Source organism: Drosophila takahashii, chromosome 3L (genome assembly GCF_030179915.1).
Source record: "Drosophila takahashii strain IR98-3 E-12201 chromosome 3L, DtakHiC1v2, whole genome shotgun sequence".
Classification (NCBI taxonomy): domain Eukaryota; kingdom Metazoa; phylum Arthropoda; class Insecta; order Diptera; family Drosophilidae; genus Drosophila; species Drosophila takahashii.
The window spans coordinates 12099353-12114842 of NC_091680.1; the positions used below are offsets into that span (position 1 = coordinate 12099353).

The 15490-nt window shown below is 44.0% G+C and overlaps 5 protein-coding genes across 6 annotated transcripts; 2 read left to right on the top strand and 3 right to left on the bottom strand.

The window, feature by feature from the left end:
- Positions 1 to 80: 80 nt before the first annotated feature.
- GstO3 (Glutathione S transferase O3) lies at positions 81 to 1720 on the bottom strand. The gene is made up of 2 exons (XM_017137012.3): positions 1602 to 1720; positions 81 to 882 (listed from the first exon to the last, which is right to left on the bottom strand). The coding sequence occupies exons 1-2, from the start codon at positions 1627 to 1629 to the stop codon at positions 185 to 187; spliced, it is 726 nt and encodes a 241-aa protein (XP_016992501.2). The 5' UTR covers positions 1630 to 1720; the 3' UTR covers positions 81 to 184.
- A 1223-nt stretch (positions 1721 to 2943) lies between these two features.
- LOC108054163 (broad-complex core protein) lies at positions 2944 to 8580 on the bottom strand. Of its 2 annotated transcripts, none has more exons than XM_070214614.1 (7): positions 8466 to 8580; positions 6136 to 6230; positions 4782 to 5863; positions 3823 to 4367; positions 3356 to 3408; positions 3188 to 3289; positions 2944 to 3133 (listed from the first exon to the last, which is right to left on the bottom strand). In XM_070214614.1, exons 2-7 carry the CDS (start codon positions 6210 to 6212, stop codon positions 2944 to 2946), a joined length of 2049 nt encoding a protein of 682 aa, XP_070070715.1. In that variant the 5' UTR covers positions 6213 to 6230; positions 8466 to 8580. The 2 variants fall into 2 exon arrangements, with proteins under 2 accessions (XP_070070715.1, XP_016992500.2); XM_017137011.3 differs by having other exon boundaries at positions 3356 to 3414.
- Positions 6384 to 7232, top strand: LOC108054165 (transcription factor Adf-1). The gene is made up of 2 exons (XM_017137013.3): positions 6384 to 6606; positions 6660 to 7232. Exons 1-2 carry the CDS (start codon positions 6459 to 6461, stop codon positions 7106 to 7108), a joined length of 597 nt encoding a protein of 198 aa, XP_016992502.2. The 5' UTR covers positions 6384 to 6458; the 3' UTR covers positions 7109 to 7232.
- Positions 8324 to 11367, bottom strand: Pus7 (pseudouridine synthase 7). The gene is made up of 5 exons (XM_017137010.3): positions 11162 to 11367; positions 10911 to 11101; positions 10474 to 10845; positions 10317 to 10419; positions 8324 to 10256 (listed from the first exon to the last, which is right to left on the bottom strand). Exons 1-5 carry the CDS (start codon positions 11284 to 11286, stop codon positions 8906 to 8908), a joined length of 2142 nt encoding a protein of 713 aa, XP_016992499.2. The 5' UTR covers positions 11287 to 11367; the 3' UTR covers positions 8324 to 8905.
- A 770-nt stretch (positions 11368 to 12137) lies between these two features.
- ZC3H3 (Zinc finger CCCH domain-containing protein 3) lies at positions 12138 to 14848 on the top strand. The gene is made up of 4 exons (XM_017137070.3): positions 12138 to 12935; positions 13446 to 13988; positions 14087 to 14282; positions 14342 to 14848. Exons 1-4 carry the CDS (start codon positions 12274 to 12276, stop codon positions 14708 to 14710), a joined length of 1770 nt encoding a protein of 589 aa, XP_016992559.2. The 5' UTR covers positions 12138 to 12273; the 3' UTR covers positions 14711 to 14848.
- Positions 14849 to 15490: the final 642 nt, after the last annotated feature.

Here is a 15490-nt window from a genome sequence, read left to right on the forward strand (position 1 = left end):
TTATAATTATTATTGCATTATAATTATAAAAATGCAAATATTTTCTTTTGTTTTCTTTGTTTGTCTTTATTTTTTATGTTTTCATTACTCTTTTGTAATTTTTTTTGCTTTAAATATTTTTTTGATATTATTTTTTTTTTGTTGATATTTTGATCTTTCTTTTAAATTAATTTATAGCACTAATCTAAGCCAACAGATCGTAGCTGGCATTTCCGGCCTTGCGGGTCCTCCAGAACTCGTTATGGTTCTCAGGAGTGGCATAGAAAGACTGGACCACCGAATCCGCCTTCAGAAGGGCAATCCACTGGGTAATCTTGGGGAAGCGCTTTTCGTCGAAATTATACTCCTGCGGAAGCTTAAGCTCGATCACAGACAGGCGCTCGAACCACGGCCAGATCATGTAGTCCACGAAGCCGGGTTTGTCGCCGCCAAAGAAGCGAGTGCCCCGCTTGGTCAGCTCCTCCTCAAAGATATCCAAAGCCACCCAGTAATCCTCCAGACCGGTGTTCTGGGTCAGGATCTTCATGAAGGCATTGGTGATGCCGCTGAAGCGCTCCAGCAGGATCTTGTCCTGGGCCTTCTTCAAAGGATCCTTGGGCAGCAGCGGATTCTCCGGGTACTTCTCGTCCAAATACTCGGCGATGATCAGCGATTCGATGAGAGAGGGCTGATCCTTCTCCTGCACCAGCTGCAGAGCAGGAACCTTCAGCAGGGGGCTCACATCCACCAACCACTCTGGTTTCTCGGTGAGATTGATGTTCACGGTGTGATGGGGCACCTTCTTGGCATTCAGGACGAGATGGGCTCGCTGGGCATAGGGGCAGAACCTCATGGAGTACAGACGAAGGAGTCCGTCTTCAGGAAGGACAGGCTTCGCGGACCCTAAAAATATAGATTTATTAGTAAAATTCTAAGTGCATCATCATTATATTGATTAGTCAGTTATGAAGTTCGGAAATCCCATGAAACCGCCCCTGTACTACAAGTATAGCAAGTCATTGACTTTGAGTTGATAGGGCCAGACGTGATATGGCAAACATTTCATTGATACGTTATCTTTTTGAAGAGTAAATATTATGGATGTTTTGATACTAAAGGGGTCAAAGTAAAAGCTGATAATTAAGGAATAAATTAATAAAACTATATTGATTGATTTGATGATTTTAACTTATTCAAATTCTGAACAGTACTAGACTCATATAAAAAGGTTTAAAATAAAAGTTAAAACTAAAAGAAAATTGTTTTTGGATATGACATATATTTTTCTGGAGTACTGACTCATAAAAAAATTTGAAATAAAAGTTAAAACTAGTTTAAAATTCAATTTTAAAATGTTATGTCCACCAATATCTGTTTTTCTACAGTTCTACCACGCTCTGGGTAAATGATTAAAATACGAAATCGTGATTCAATATATTTATCATCTACCAAATATAATTAAACTGTCTTTCTACCCAAAAATCTCCATTTTGCGCTCTTATTTGCTTAACATCGTGAAATTATGCACATCATTGTTTGTAAAGTCCGTGGAATGTTGGAGAACTTGTTTTGGTTTGGCTAAAACGATCTCTTACCGTCGAAAACGCGTAATTTTCTCTTACCTTTGGCGAAATGTTTAGTAGAACTCATTTTGTTTTTTGCTAAAAAATTTAAACGTAGTACAAATAAAATTCACTTAAATGTTGAATCAACTCGACGTTCGTTTCCAAACTGAATTTTCTCTTCGACGACGCTCTGTATTTATACAGCCGGCGAATAATCAGGTTCGAGCTTTTCGCAACATGACTCTTAGAATTTTGTCTGCTCTTCGGGGTCGCTTTTAAAAACGATTTCTCATCGTAGACGTTTATTTCAAGTTAAAACGCTTTGCTACATTTTGCGATTTGTTTTTTGTTTGGGGAAGAAACAGTTTTCCTCCTGCATTGTTCATACATCTACTTAGTTTGTTAATAATCACGCCTGCTTGTAAATATATATATATTTCGTATATATATTATATATTTTTACATGGTTGGGGGGAGTTTTTTAATTGAACTTCCAACTACTACACATACATTTAGAGATTTAAGTTCATGAACTTTTTGCAAAAAGTTTCGATCGGCGGATTTCAAAATAAAACTTAACCTATTTACAAAAAAGTTCTCGAAATTTCTATTGAAGCCTTATAAAAAATATAAAAAAGTACATATACAACAGAGTTGCTGACATCATAAAGCCGCGATAGCGTCGTACAAAATAGTAGTTATCAGTTATTACATTCGAAAAATAAAAAGTGCAAACAAAATGGAAAGTAATACAGAATGATTGTTAATTGTTTATCAAAAGTATTTTAATCTATCCGCTGTTATTGGATGGAATGGAACCTTTTCGAATTTCATTTGTATTAAAAAATCAAAGATTAATTTAAAAATTTTCTTTTGTCAATGTCCGCTGATAAAAAAGATTCAAATTATTCGTACACTTCAAATGATTAAATTGTATAGTTATCTTTTTCGTATCAATTGCGCGATGTTGTTACAGTAATTACATGGGGAGTAAGTAGCTAAAACTAAGTAAATACGTACACTTAAAAAAATTCTACACACTTGAGTTAAATGTTGTTTTTGCTTTCGTTTTCAAATTTTCCATATTGTTTTGTTTTGCATCGTTGCCTGACGATTCCGATTCTAAGTTTCGTTTACAGTTTCGTTAATTTTTTTGCGATTTTGTATTTTGTTTGTTGCTCTATAAAATATGCAAACTGGTTGCATTTTGATCACGGTTCTTGCTGTTGCATTATAAACACCCCTCTCTCTTTTTGATTACTGGAACGACTTGAATTTATCGAACAAATTGGTGTTTTGATGTTGCTGACGCGAATTCTTCAGCGATTATCCAGTTCGAGCCAATTTGGTTTTGATGTTGGCGTTACTTCTAAAACCCAAGGATCCATGATGACGATCCTTAGGTATTCGGTGTGGTGGATGCTCCGGGAGATGGGTATGTTGCTGCAGCGGCCACTGCATCAGTGTTGCTAATCTTGTGCAGCATGAGCGACTGCGTCGATCGAGTGGCGGTGGAACTGGGATACTTTGGCTGCATTTGGCTGGTGGACACTGTGGAAGAGCTGCTGGTCGCCGGCTGTCGTTGCTGGCTGCAAGTGAACAGAGTTCATCAGAGTGCTCTCGCTAGCCCTTAGGACACACACCCCTTCTGCTCGCCGTCCTTCTTGCTGTTGAACATCGCCAACTCGATCTCCGTGTGCTGGCTGTTCATATGACGCACCCACTCCGCGGGCGTATCAAAGGATCTATGGATTGAGAAGGGAAATAAAACTTAGATTATTTTTGGCATACATTTTATTAACTCTACTCACGTGGAGCACAAATCGCAGAGCAGGGTGACGTGATCGTGATCCATATTGTTCTCCTGTTGCTGCAAAAAAATAATAAAAATATAATTAAGATACAAAATACTTTAGAATTTCTAAATTAGAAATGTATGATACTACTTTTCATAATTGGACAATTTAAGTAAGCTCTAATATATATTAACCCAAAACAGTTTTATAATTATAATTGATCATTATTCAAGAACAATAGAGATCTGACATTGATTTGTTAATGGTTAAAAATAAAATATACAACTATTAAGTTCTTAGATGAAAAAATACATTTAAATCATAATTTCTTATTATCACTTTTTCTAATTAGGTTCCGAAAATATTTTTGTAAAAGATCGTAGACTTAATTTCAAAATAGCTAAAAATCCATAAATGTACAGTTCTTTAAAACATTTTTTCTATTCCGGTAATAAGATCGAAATTAGATAATGCCAACTCACCGAAACTCGGCGTCGTTTCTTTGGCACATAGGTTTTGACCGTTCGCAGGGCGAGATTGCTGGAGGCGGTCGCCGTACTCCCGCTGGCACTGGATGGCAGGAGGTTCCTCTCCGTCCCGCCCGCCGGATCGCCGGCATGTGTGCCCAGGTGGCGGACCAGCATCTTGGTGTCCTCGAAGGACTTTTGGCATATCTCGCAGACCAGCAGCTGCTTGAAGTTGTTGTAATCGCGCAGCGTGTGCTCCTCGTTCTCCTCCGAGGGTGTTCCCCGGTCCCTATTGACCTCCAGCTTTACGGCGGACATCTTAAAGTCCAGAGGCTGTTTGGGCGATGCCAATGGCCCCTCCTCCAGGTTGTTGTTGTTGGACGCATTGGAGGCATTTGGTGGGTTGTTGCTCCAGTCGGTCGGCTCTTGCTTGATGGTCAGGAAGTTGTGCGGATGTCGCAGGGTCGGCGGATGTGATGGCTGCTGCGGTGGCGGTGGTGTGGCTGCCAGGCGGGATGGCACCACGTGCTCGAAGTGGGTCGGTTCATAGTAGTCACGGGCTGAGGAGGATTTACACAAGTAATTAGTATTTATGTTATTTAAATAGAGATGAAAAGATTTTTATTTAAATAAAATCCAATAACCAAATTAATAAAACGCGAATTCTTAAGTTTCATTTGGAAACTGTCATACAATTAAATAGAGATGAAAAGATTTTTATTATAATAAAGAATATTAAAACTTTAATTATTTGGCACCCCCTTAATAATCCAATAACCAAATTGATAAAACGCGAATTCTTAAGTTTCATTTGGAAACTGCCATACAGAAACTATTAAACGATCAAAAAGGTATTTTAGAGAGGAGGTAAATGACATTATCTTAGAAAAATATTTTTAAAATCCCGTAAACTTTTTATGATTTCAAAAATAAGAATATGGTGCTGGAGAAATCACTTCTTTCTATCGACTTACATCTTTCGCAGGCGCTCTCCCTCCGCAGGCGTCGCTCAAAGACCAGTCCCACCTCGTTCCGTTCCCGCAGAGTCTGCTCCTCGTACTCCGTCCTTCGCAGGGTGGTCTCTGCCTGATCGGCACTTGGTCCGGCGGTCATGGGACAGCTGCTGCAGCCGACCTCCGTGCAAATGGAAATGGGCTGGGATGGCGGGGCACCTGCTCCTCCTCCTCCTCCTCCACCGCCGCCCGTTGCTGTGGTTGAGGTGGATGGCGGTGGATGTGACTGGGCTTCAACCTGCCCGGGAGCCGCAAAGCAGCACTTGTCTTCCGGATCGATGGCCACCTCCTTGTTGACCGATATGCCCAGCTTGCTGCTGCTGGCCACCGTAAGGAGTCCCGTGTGGGCGGCCATCTTGGGCGATTTGATGATCACGGGCGAGTCCTTGGGCATCACGGAAACCCCAAGGCCTCGGAATTGCTGCTGCTGCTGATGATGGTGGCTTATGTGATTGTGGTGCGACGTCAGTTGGTGGTGGTGATGATCCAGAGCAAATCTTGTGGATCCTCCCGGCTTGCTGGCATAGAGATCTCCCTGAAGTTGGGCCGACATGGCGGATGACGCCGACGGCGGCGGCGGCGGAGGAGGCTGCAAGGCGGATCGTGTGCCATTCGACATGTACATGGCGCTCGCCTCCCGCGGATGCAGATGCCCGGCCAACGGATGCGGGTGGTGCGATGTGGTCACAACGGAGCCGGAGCCACCGCCATTGGAAGAGCTGGTGCGGCACAGGCCGCGGATCTTGAGGATCTCGCCGCCGCGCAGCACTTCGTTGAGTATGTCGTTGGAAACGGTGGCCTCGCCGCTGTACATGTACTGCACCAGGATCTGGATGGCCCGGTGGCTGAGATCCGGCGGAAGGACCACATAGAGCACTCCGTTGGGATTTGTGATCGGTGCCGTTTCGAACATGGTGGCGAAGAACTGAGACGAAGCACTGAGGATGAACTTGTGGGCCGAGATGCCCACCGTGGGTATGTCCGAGGGGATTCCACTGCTGTTGTAGGAGCTGTACAGGACCACATCGGCGAACTTCTCGTTCCTGAAAGGGAAATAAAAACATGAGAGTTTAAAATAGTTTAACTTTTGGCAAGAGTTCGTTTTTTAACAACTATTAAGACAATAAATGAAAAAATTCCTCAAATTTAACTATTATATTTTAATGAATATATACTAATGGTATATACTTATAACAAAATAAGCCATGCTTTCGCTTACAACATGAATAGAAATCTAAACTTTAAAAGAGTTTACACTCTAATTTAACTGCAATCTGAAACCTAAAATATTTAGGGGTTTATTTATAATACTTACTTGTAGAGCGTGGCTATGGAAGAGTTCAGATAGGAGAGGTGCGAGTCCCACTTGAGGTGATAGTTTTCGGCGGCCATCTCTGCGGCCGGCAGCGCCTGCACAACGATAAAATCAATAAATAAATCAATAAGTGCCGCCAGTCGGGTGGGGTGGCCTTTTTGAATCGCCCATTCTCACCTCACCACCCCAAGAGTGGTGAGTAGAGGGTCGAACAACCCTGCATTTGTAGCGGTATCTTCATTAGGTGGCATAACGGTCACTCTGATCTGCGCTAGTTATTTGTTTACATATTTTCATTTGTTTTTATTTTGGAAAATATTAAAATGTCTGAGTTCGACACGCGACTTATTGAATTGGTCAGGGCTAATCCCAAGCTTTATGAGCGGGAACTTAGGAGCACACCCTATGAAGCCCACAAGAAACGGAACTCGGAGATTTGGCGCAGTATCTCCACATCCTTGAATACAGATGGTAAAAAACTAAGGATTTCTAAATAAAAATGTTTACTAAGCATGCTAATTTAGTTAGTGCCTGTGTCAGTCGATGGAACCATCTGGTGGCCAAGCAGCGTCGCGAGTTGGCCAAAGAAAAGTCCGGAGGCACTGGCTCCGATTGGAACCTCCTGCCCCATCTGCACTTTCTGCAGCCTCATCACCATCCCATTAATCATCGAAATTCAGGGGATTTGAGTCGGAACTCACTGAAATCCATCGAGGAGGTCCACGACGAGGAGGATCCGCTGCAGGAGGCCATGGATGAGCAGTTGGCCGTGGCGGGAGCACCACCGCCACCCGCAAATCCTCAGCCTCCAGCAGCCGCTGCTACCGTGAGAGCAGAGAAAAGGATTGAGGCCCTGCTTGAAGGACTGGGAGAGGCGAACCGCGTAAAGGCGGAGAAAAGGATTCTGGCCTACCTCTGCAAATGCAATCTGCGCGCCCTCAACGACGAGCAAATCGATGATATAGTTATATAGGAAGATTACCAGGATAGGATATATTAGGTCACTCAAAAACTAATTAACATTAAGTTTTTTCCTATATCTAGTTTTGAAAAATATCTATGAAATTGAGCTAAAACTTATTTAAATATTACCCCAATTGAATTCATCACAGTTATAGCCTTATTTACTTGTAAATTAATTTAGATAACAAGCTTACTAATGCTTTAAATCAAGTTAAATAGCTATAATTAAAGTTTTTGTTCCAAAAAATATTTTCATATTTTCAAGATACTAGAAAACCTCCTAAATTTAAGCCAAAAATATATTTCGCTTTTTAAATTTCTTGGTTTGAATGATTTCAAATTACCGCTTTTTGTTAAATATCTGTCTTTTTAATATAAGTGTAATTTAAGAATTTAATTGTATCTACCAGACTACTGAGTTTATAGATGCAAAACAGGATACAACATTAATGATATTTTCTTTGACCGAGTTTTTTATTGAGCTAGCAAAAAAGAGATTTAAATTAATATTTATCCCTCTATCAAAAGAAACGATAACCTGAAGTGTTAACAAGACAAAGAAGTAATTTATGAACCCCATGACAAAGCATTAAATATTTAAATCCTAACGAGGCTCAGATTTGTCTCGGCAAGCCCATTTATAAAGCCATGATTCAGGGGATAATATAGTAATGCTTTAGAAATATATCTATCCACTGTTGGCCATCAGTATTTGGCTCGCGGGGCAGGTGGAAGGCTATGGAAAATCGAATTCAGCCACGCCAAAAAACTCCTACTATGACGCAGCTGCTGGGAGCTGCTGGTCAAAGAGTCAAAGAGTGCGCGCGCAAGCAATAACATGTCCAATATCCAATGTCTGGATCGGATCGGGGGGAAGCCCCCATTCGGGTGGGCGGACCGACGACGCCAAAACAAGCATTTAGTTTATTAATTTGAGGACTCCCCAAGGGGGGCGGTGGTGGGCCGAAACAAAAACATAACGAGCGAGGAGCGTCGTGCACCCTTAACGACTGATGCCACTACCCCTGGAGCCCCCCTCTGGTGCCCATTCCCCCGCCAGCCCCCGACGCACTAAACCACTATGTGAACTACTCCTACGGCCAGCCACCTTCCCATTCCCGGAACCCCTGCTCTTGGTATTAACACCGTATTATCGATTGATTTCCAGCACAAGCACACAACAAAAATCAATAAGCTGGCAAAGTCAAAATAAAATATTGTACAGTTCTGTGGCTGTAGGTTCAATGTACCGCTCTTTAATTAAAAACAATTATTTAGGGTCGAATAATTCTTACGCCTGAAATAAATGACTTTTCAAAATACGCGCCCAAATTGTGTTTAAATGCTACATTTAACTGGTAATTCACCTTGGCTCTCCTCCTGATTTGTATTTGCTGTAAGTCTCTTTGCTGGCTGAACAGGATCAAGAAGTTCGGGCTTTCGGGGGGCAGCGTGGATATTCGTTATTTGTTGTTAATTAATAATTTGTTATTGCTCTTCATTTAGAACGCTGGGGGGAAAACCGTGCGACTTGGACTTTTGAGCTGGGAAAACTGCGCAGCGCGTCGTTTCGAGCTTTCGCGTTGCTGGCCACCGAACGAATGAAATGGCAGCCAAAGGGACAGGACCAAAAGGACTCTCTTGGGCACAGAGAGAGAGAGAGAGCAAGAGAGAGAGGGTGCTACCCACAGGATGCGAGAGAACAGCCCTCGTCCTCACGTGCGCATTGTTATTGTTGTGGTTGCTTTGAAGTTGGATACGAAGCGCGCGTAAAATTGATTTCCCGAGCATATTGATTTTTGGCATCTCAGTTGGCCTGCTCCTTAGCCTCCTCCTCTTCGGCTGCCTCCATTGCTTCCTCCTCCTTTCCGCTTTCCTCCCTAGACATGGCCTCTTTTTCCAACTGCGTTTGCGAGGCTGACGAGGTATCCTGCTTCAGGAGTTCCCGCAGAAACATGGTGGCATAGGCGGCCGTGGGCAGCGAGAATTCCAGCAATAGAGCCAGGAATTTGGCTTCAGCCTCTGCAGGCTCTGGCGTAACTGGAATGTTCTTCAACAGCTCCCAGTCGGAGGCAATCAGCGTGTCCTCCGGCGTGTTGTACAACCTAAAGTTCCACTTGAGATCACTGGACGAAATGATCATTTTGCGGTAGGCCCCGGCCAAAGCGTAGGTCTTCTCCTTGTGCTTCAGTTGATCCGAGGAGAGACCCACTTCTGCCAGCATTTCATCGTACCAAACGCCGCATTCGTTGCTCGGATAGGTGATGTCGTGTCCCGGCAGCGGGAGAACCACGTCGGAGAGCTTAAAGTTGCCGCTGGCGATGTCTTCTGCGGTAAGCGGGCGAACCTTTCGCTTGAAAACAGACTCCTCCTCGATGGCTTCTTCCTCTGGATGATCTTCAATATTATCCGCTTCCTTTGGCTCCTCCGATTCCTCCGGCTGCGGCTCCTGCTCCTGCTCCGCCTGCTCCTGCTCCACATAAACCAAATCGCCGGGTATCAGTTTCAGGCCAAACTCCTTGATCCTCCTAGAGGCAATCCTGTTGAAGATCAGACTCTGGTAGGCATGCGGATAGAGCATAAGCATGTTGCGTGGTATCTGCCGCAGAGCTGAAGAGTAATCCGATTCCCCAAACCGGGCCAAACCGTCCAGCAGCTTCTTCTCGATGAACTTGTCGCCGTAGATTTTCGCAGCTGCCGCCGCCGAGTCGCGATTTGTCCACCACTCTTCGCGTATGGGACGCATAAAGTCCACGTCCGAGTCGCGTGGCTTCAGGATCAGTTCGCAGGCCAGTTTGTAATCGCTCTTGAGCAGGGCCACGCCCACTTCGTGGGTGGGCACGCTGGCACTGTTGCCGAACCGCTGAAGGCCATAGTAATTGATGAAACCCCGCTCCCGCAGAGATTCCAGTGCCAGCTCTATCTCGCCCCGTTTATCCTTGGCTATGTGCCGCAGGGCGATGCGGAAACGGTTGCCCTGAAGATCGCCCAACTTGAGGGTATTGGACTGGAAGGCAAAGTTACCAATCTGCACATTCCGCAGGCAGCGAGATGCATTCAAAATGCTCTCTGGCGTACGGCGCTTGATGCAGAAATTCTGAGTGGTCTTGGCTCGCTTGTCCTTGATGCCGCTGTAGTTCACCTGCGAGGGTCGCAAGCTATAGGAAAAGGAAGCTTTTTTAATACATTCTTATGGATTTTTAACAATGTCCACTTACTTTAATCGCGCTGCGAGAGTTGAGGCCACATCACTGGTAACCAAATTGGTTTTGTGCACCAGGAAGGTCACATAATCGGCGGGAAAGCTCCAGCGATTGTCGCCTATTGAAAAGGAGGCTTTAGAAAGGGGTTTCCTAGGTAATTCCTTTTACTTACCGCGTCCTGGCTTTGGTTTGATTATCCTTATAGTCTTCTTATCCTCTGCCGGCACTTGAGGATCCTCCTGAGCTGCTGTTTCAGCCTCAGCAAGATCCTTCTCCTCCAAGGAAGGGTCCTCTGTTGCCTTTGGCTTAACCTGTTGCTGTCCAATGGTGGTGGACAGCAGTTTTCCCTTGTAAAGCTGCTTGATCAGCTGATGCACTTGTGTTCGCTGCTCCTTGTCCAGCGTGGTCACATCAATTTCCACCTTCTGCTCGATCTTAGGATCGTTTTTGGCCTCGGCCAGATTGGCTATGTCTTGCCAAACATCGGGACCAATCACTGCCTCCAGTTCCTGCCGCCAGTTGTCCAGCTCCTTTTCGGCAACAGCTGTAATATAATGGTATGTTTAATATATATAATATGATGATTATGATTAGCTACCATATACCAACCTACGATGGCCACCTTTGGAACACTTAGATCATTCAACTCCAGGACTTTTCCGGAGCTATCAATCTCGTTGACATGAAAATCGGAAAAGCGGGATTTCAGAATTCCCGTGAAACCGGGAGCATCCGGATTTGTGAACTCTGTGATGCCCACTTGGTTCTCCCGCAAAGTGGATTTCTGCTGTGGCGTAGTTCTACCAAAAAGAAATAAAAGCCGGTTAACAATAAGGTTGTTTATAGGATAGTAGATTTACCTGTTGCGCTGCCCTCCTCCATTGTTTTGGGGGCGATCCCTCTTCTGGCCACGCCAGTTGCTCTTGTTGTACGGCCCGGAATGAAAGTTCCTGCGTCCTCTGCCCCTGCCGCGATCCTTGCCCATTTTAATTCAAAATTCCAGTTTCAAAAAGTTCTCGCCAAATGAAATCCACGTTTTGCGAAACATATGGCTTTGCCATTCACAATGAACGGTTTCTAGGGTGACCATTTAGAGCGGTATTTTATTTAATTTAAATTATTAAAAATGTAAAAAAAAATTTTAATTAATTTATGTTGCTTTAGAATAGTTTTATCATTGAATTTAAAAATTCTTAAAAATTGTTTAATTTAAGAATAAATATCATTTCAAATTAATCTATGTTTTATATATTGGAACATCATTTAATTTTACAATTTAAAAAATAAAAACACGTGTTGATATTCTCAACAATAATATATAAGGGGGATTCCCTAAACTGATGAATTGCTGAATTGTTGAATTTTGGTCAGCTGTTAATCAGCTGTTCCATACAAAGTCAACTTTCAGAAATTTCAGCAATTCAACAGCCTCGGGGCTGCTGAAAATTTTGTTGAATTGCTGAAAAGCCAGAGTTGTCACCTTTTTTTAAAAGTCGTGGCAACTCTGTAACATTTTAGTATCACCAGTACGCATTATTTATTTTAAAATCAACTTAGAAAGCATATTTGTGGTTCTTTTTACCTTCTTTACACTTTTAGACAGTAACTAGCAATAATAAATCAAATTTTACATGCTTTAAGTTCCGTGAAATTTTTCAACAAATAACAGCTGTTTGAAAATTCAACAGGAACCATTTTGGGTCGTTCCCTTAATTGCTGAAATTTTTTGTTGAATTTTCAACAATTCAGCAATTCAACAGTTTAGGGAATCCCCCTATAGTATTTTTAAGTTTGGTATTTTTTCTGCCAGCATTTCGATTGTTGTCTAATCGATAGTGCAGCTGGGGATGGATGTTACACACGTAACAAAAAAATCAGTACAAAGAAGCATAGGAATTAAGTGTTAAAGTTGAGAAATAACCGAAAATAGGAACAGATTCATTCAATAGGTAGCACGCAAGGAAGTGACGACATGTTGCCCCACCTGAGCGCCGACGAGGGACAGCCGTCCATGACGCGGAAGGTGTACATTAATCCCAATTTCCAACTGCAAGGTCAAACTGCGCATCAGCTGCCCTTCCAAATGCCCTTCCAGGCGTTCCAGGCGCCAACGCAGCCACCGCCCGCGATCCACATCAATCCGCACTTCCTGCAGCGCCAGCGGGCCATGTACGAGCAGTTCCAGCGGGAGCAGCACGAACAGCTCCTGCGGCAACAGGTTTCCGCCTCCAGTTACCAACAGAATCCTCCCCTTCCAACGGTTCCAGCTCTGGTCACGCCCCCTCCCCCGCCGCCCGCCAAGATCATCAGCAAGGCGAGCACGTGTCTGGTGCGCAAGGCTCCGGTGAAGGCCATTCCTGCTCCTCCCCCAGTTTCCACCCGTGTGCAGCCTCCTTTGGTAAGCATTTCCAAGCGGAAGATTGTACGCCAAGGTGCTATGAAGACTGCGCCAGTGGTCTCCGCCCCCCAGCCTCCTGCACCTAGTCCAGCTGCCAAACGCACGAGGTACAAGCTAGTGCGCTCCATATCGCTCACCTTTACGCCGCTGGTCAAGAAGCGTCGGCCTCTGCGGGAGTTTGTGGGCCAGTACGCCCTGAGACGGACCAACGAGGCGGAACCCAGCAAGAAATTGAGGTATGATCTAGTCTATAGTTATTAGAGCCCTGCGTGAATCATTCCATTTTTGTTTTATCATAGTATGCATTGAAATTTCTGATTTCTTCAATTCAATTCTATGTGAAATAAATTGAAAGTTTTTCTAATTCATTTCGAATTGAATGAATGAATAATTTTAATGCATTTTTTTAATTTGCCAGATTTTTTTTGTACCTTCAATTTTTAACAAATAAATGTTAACTGCATAGTAAATTACAAATTAAATCACAAAATTATGGCCCTTCAAAAGAAATTTTCGTTTAAAATATTTCGGAATTCATGCCATTCATTCATTCAATTCTAATAAACTCATAATTCAAATTCATTCAATTCTATTAAACTCAAAATTCTAATAAATTCATTCAAATAAAACAAAAAATTCAAAATAATTCATCGAATCCATTCATGCAGGGCTCTAATAGTTATATAAATTATCAGGCGACTCTGTTAGATCCAAGCAACTGATTCATTCTCATTCTTTCTTTGTAGCGCCAAGCCACAGGTGCTAAAACTAGGCAACAACAAGTCCCTCAGCATGGTCAGCATACACGGCGTGATGTACAAGAAGATATCGAAGAACAAGATAACCAAGCTGGATGCCAGTGCAGCGAGAATAACGAAATCAGCGAGCCCGAGGACCGTGAAACGTACCCTAACCGGTAGAACGCTATTCGTCAGCGGCAATAAGTTCATTCTAGATCCCTCGGGCTGTCGACTGACAAGAGTTCCAGCCTCGGCAGCTGCTGCTCCCGCGATGAGCGTGAACCGTAGCATCCTGCGACGCATCGACATCGGTGGCCTCACTTATGTGGCTTCACCAAAGACCCAGAATGTCTTTATACGCACCTCGAATCATGTGTCGCGAGCCCACCTGATCACCGCCAGGCAGCGAAGTCTGACGCTGCTCAACAAGTCATTGGTGAAGACCAATGTGCCTTGTGCCATCTTCCAGAAACTGGGCAAGTGCGCCGCCCACAGTCGCGGCAGGTGTCGCAAGCTGCACGACAAGCGGCAGGTCGCCATCTGTGTCAGGTTTGTCCCAGGCCAAGCGAGGAGTACTCAAGCTTCGTTGGCGTTCTTGAATCGAAGTCCCCAATGCGGTTACCTTCTTTGAAATCCCCTACTTTCAGCTTTCTGCGCGGCGAATGCACCAAACCCGACTGCCTGCTGTCGCATAATGTCACCCTGGAGAAGATGCCCGTCTGTCGGTACTATTTGCGCGGCGTCTGCGTCCGCGAGGATTGCCCCTATCTGCACAAGAAGCTCAGCCGCAAGGCCGAGATCTGCATTGACTTTGTGCGCGGCTACTGTCCGCTGGCGGCCGAGGTAAGTTGGTCGGGTCTAAAGTTCCAGTGATAACCTATTAACTCCCCTGCTTTTTTAAGTGCAACAAGCGTCACGAGTTCGCATGCCCGGAATTGGAGCGCCAGGGCAAGTGCGAGTTGTCCAAGTGCGTATTCTGCAAGAAGGCGCCATCCAAGCGGTTTGTCAATTCCCACCCCAAAAAGGGCAGTAAACCTGTGGCCATCCCGGAGATCCCGAAGGAGCCGGCCAAGGAAGAGGATTTGCCCACCAGTTCGCGGTACTTTGGTGGCCATAAGGAGCCGGCGGAAGCAATATTACCAAAAGAGAAGGAAGAGCTTGAAATGGAGGAAGAAGACCCCGCGGAGTCGGGATCCAATCGACTCCAGCGACGACCACAACTGGGGACTCTGCCCGCCTTTATTCCCCTGGGCGGTGAAGAGGAATTGTAAATGCGAGATGACTTGGACCCAACGTTTCAGGTACAAATTCATTTGGTTAAGTATCGTATTAGCGTTATTCTAAGATATATTTTACTAGTATACGTTCAAGATTTAATAAAAAATAAAAAGACCAATTTACTAGCGTAACATTCAAGTGTACTACATATATGGGTTGGATGGAAACGATTTTAAAGTATGTGATGAGAATTTATGTTTAAATACGCTTTAAGTTGAAGAAATAGAACGTATAAACCAAAGAAAGTAAATATTATTCAAATTAAATTAACAGATTAAATAAAATTAGCCCATAGATTTTCTTTCGGTGTTATAATCGATCTGGCAACCCTGATCGCTCATAGTGTGACCAGACCACCTTGTTTCAATGGGTTTTGTGGCGCCACATAGTTGTGTACCTGTTTTTTAAGCCGCTCTCTCGGCTCGAATCTCGATTTTCTCGGCACAGTTGAATTTTGCATGCGGCTCGTACAACAACTAAACTAAAACGCGGACTCCGTTTCGAGCAACAACAAAAACGACCTGTGAGTGTGTGTGTGTGTGTTAGTGTCTGTGTAGCGGTGGCTGTTGCAAATTTGTTGCTGGCCAGGCCAACAAACAAAAAAAAACGGAAAGCCAGTGAAGTTGCAAAAAATGCGGGCCAAAAAGCTGAAAGATTTTCGGCAAAACGGCCTTTGAACTCGACCACTTTGACATCTGTTCGCGATCGGGAATTTTCGAATTTCTCTCCTCTCTCTCTTTCTCTTTTTCGCTCTCTTTCGCTGTCGAAAACCA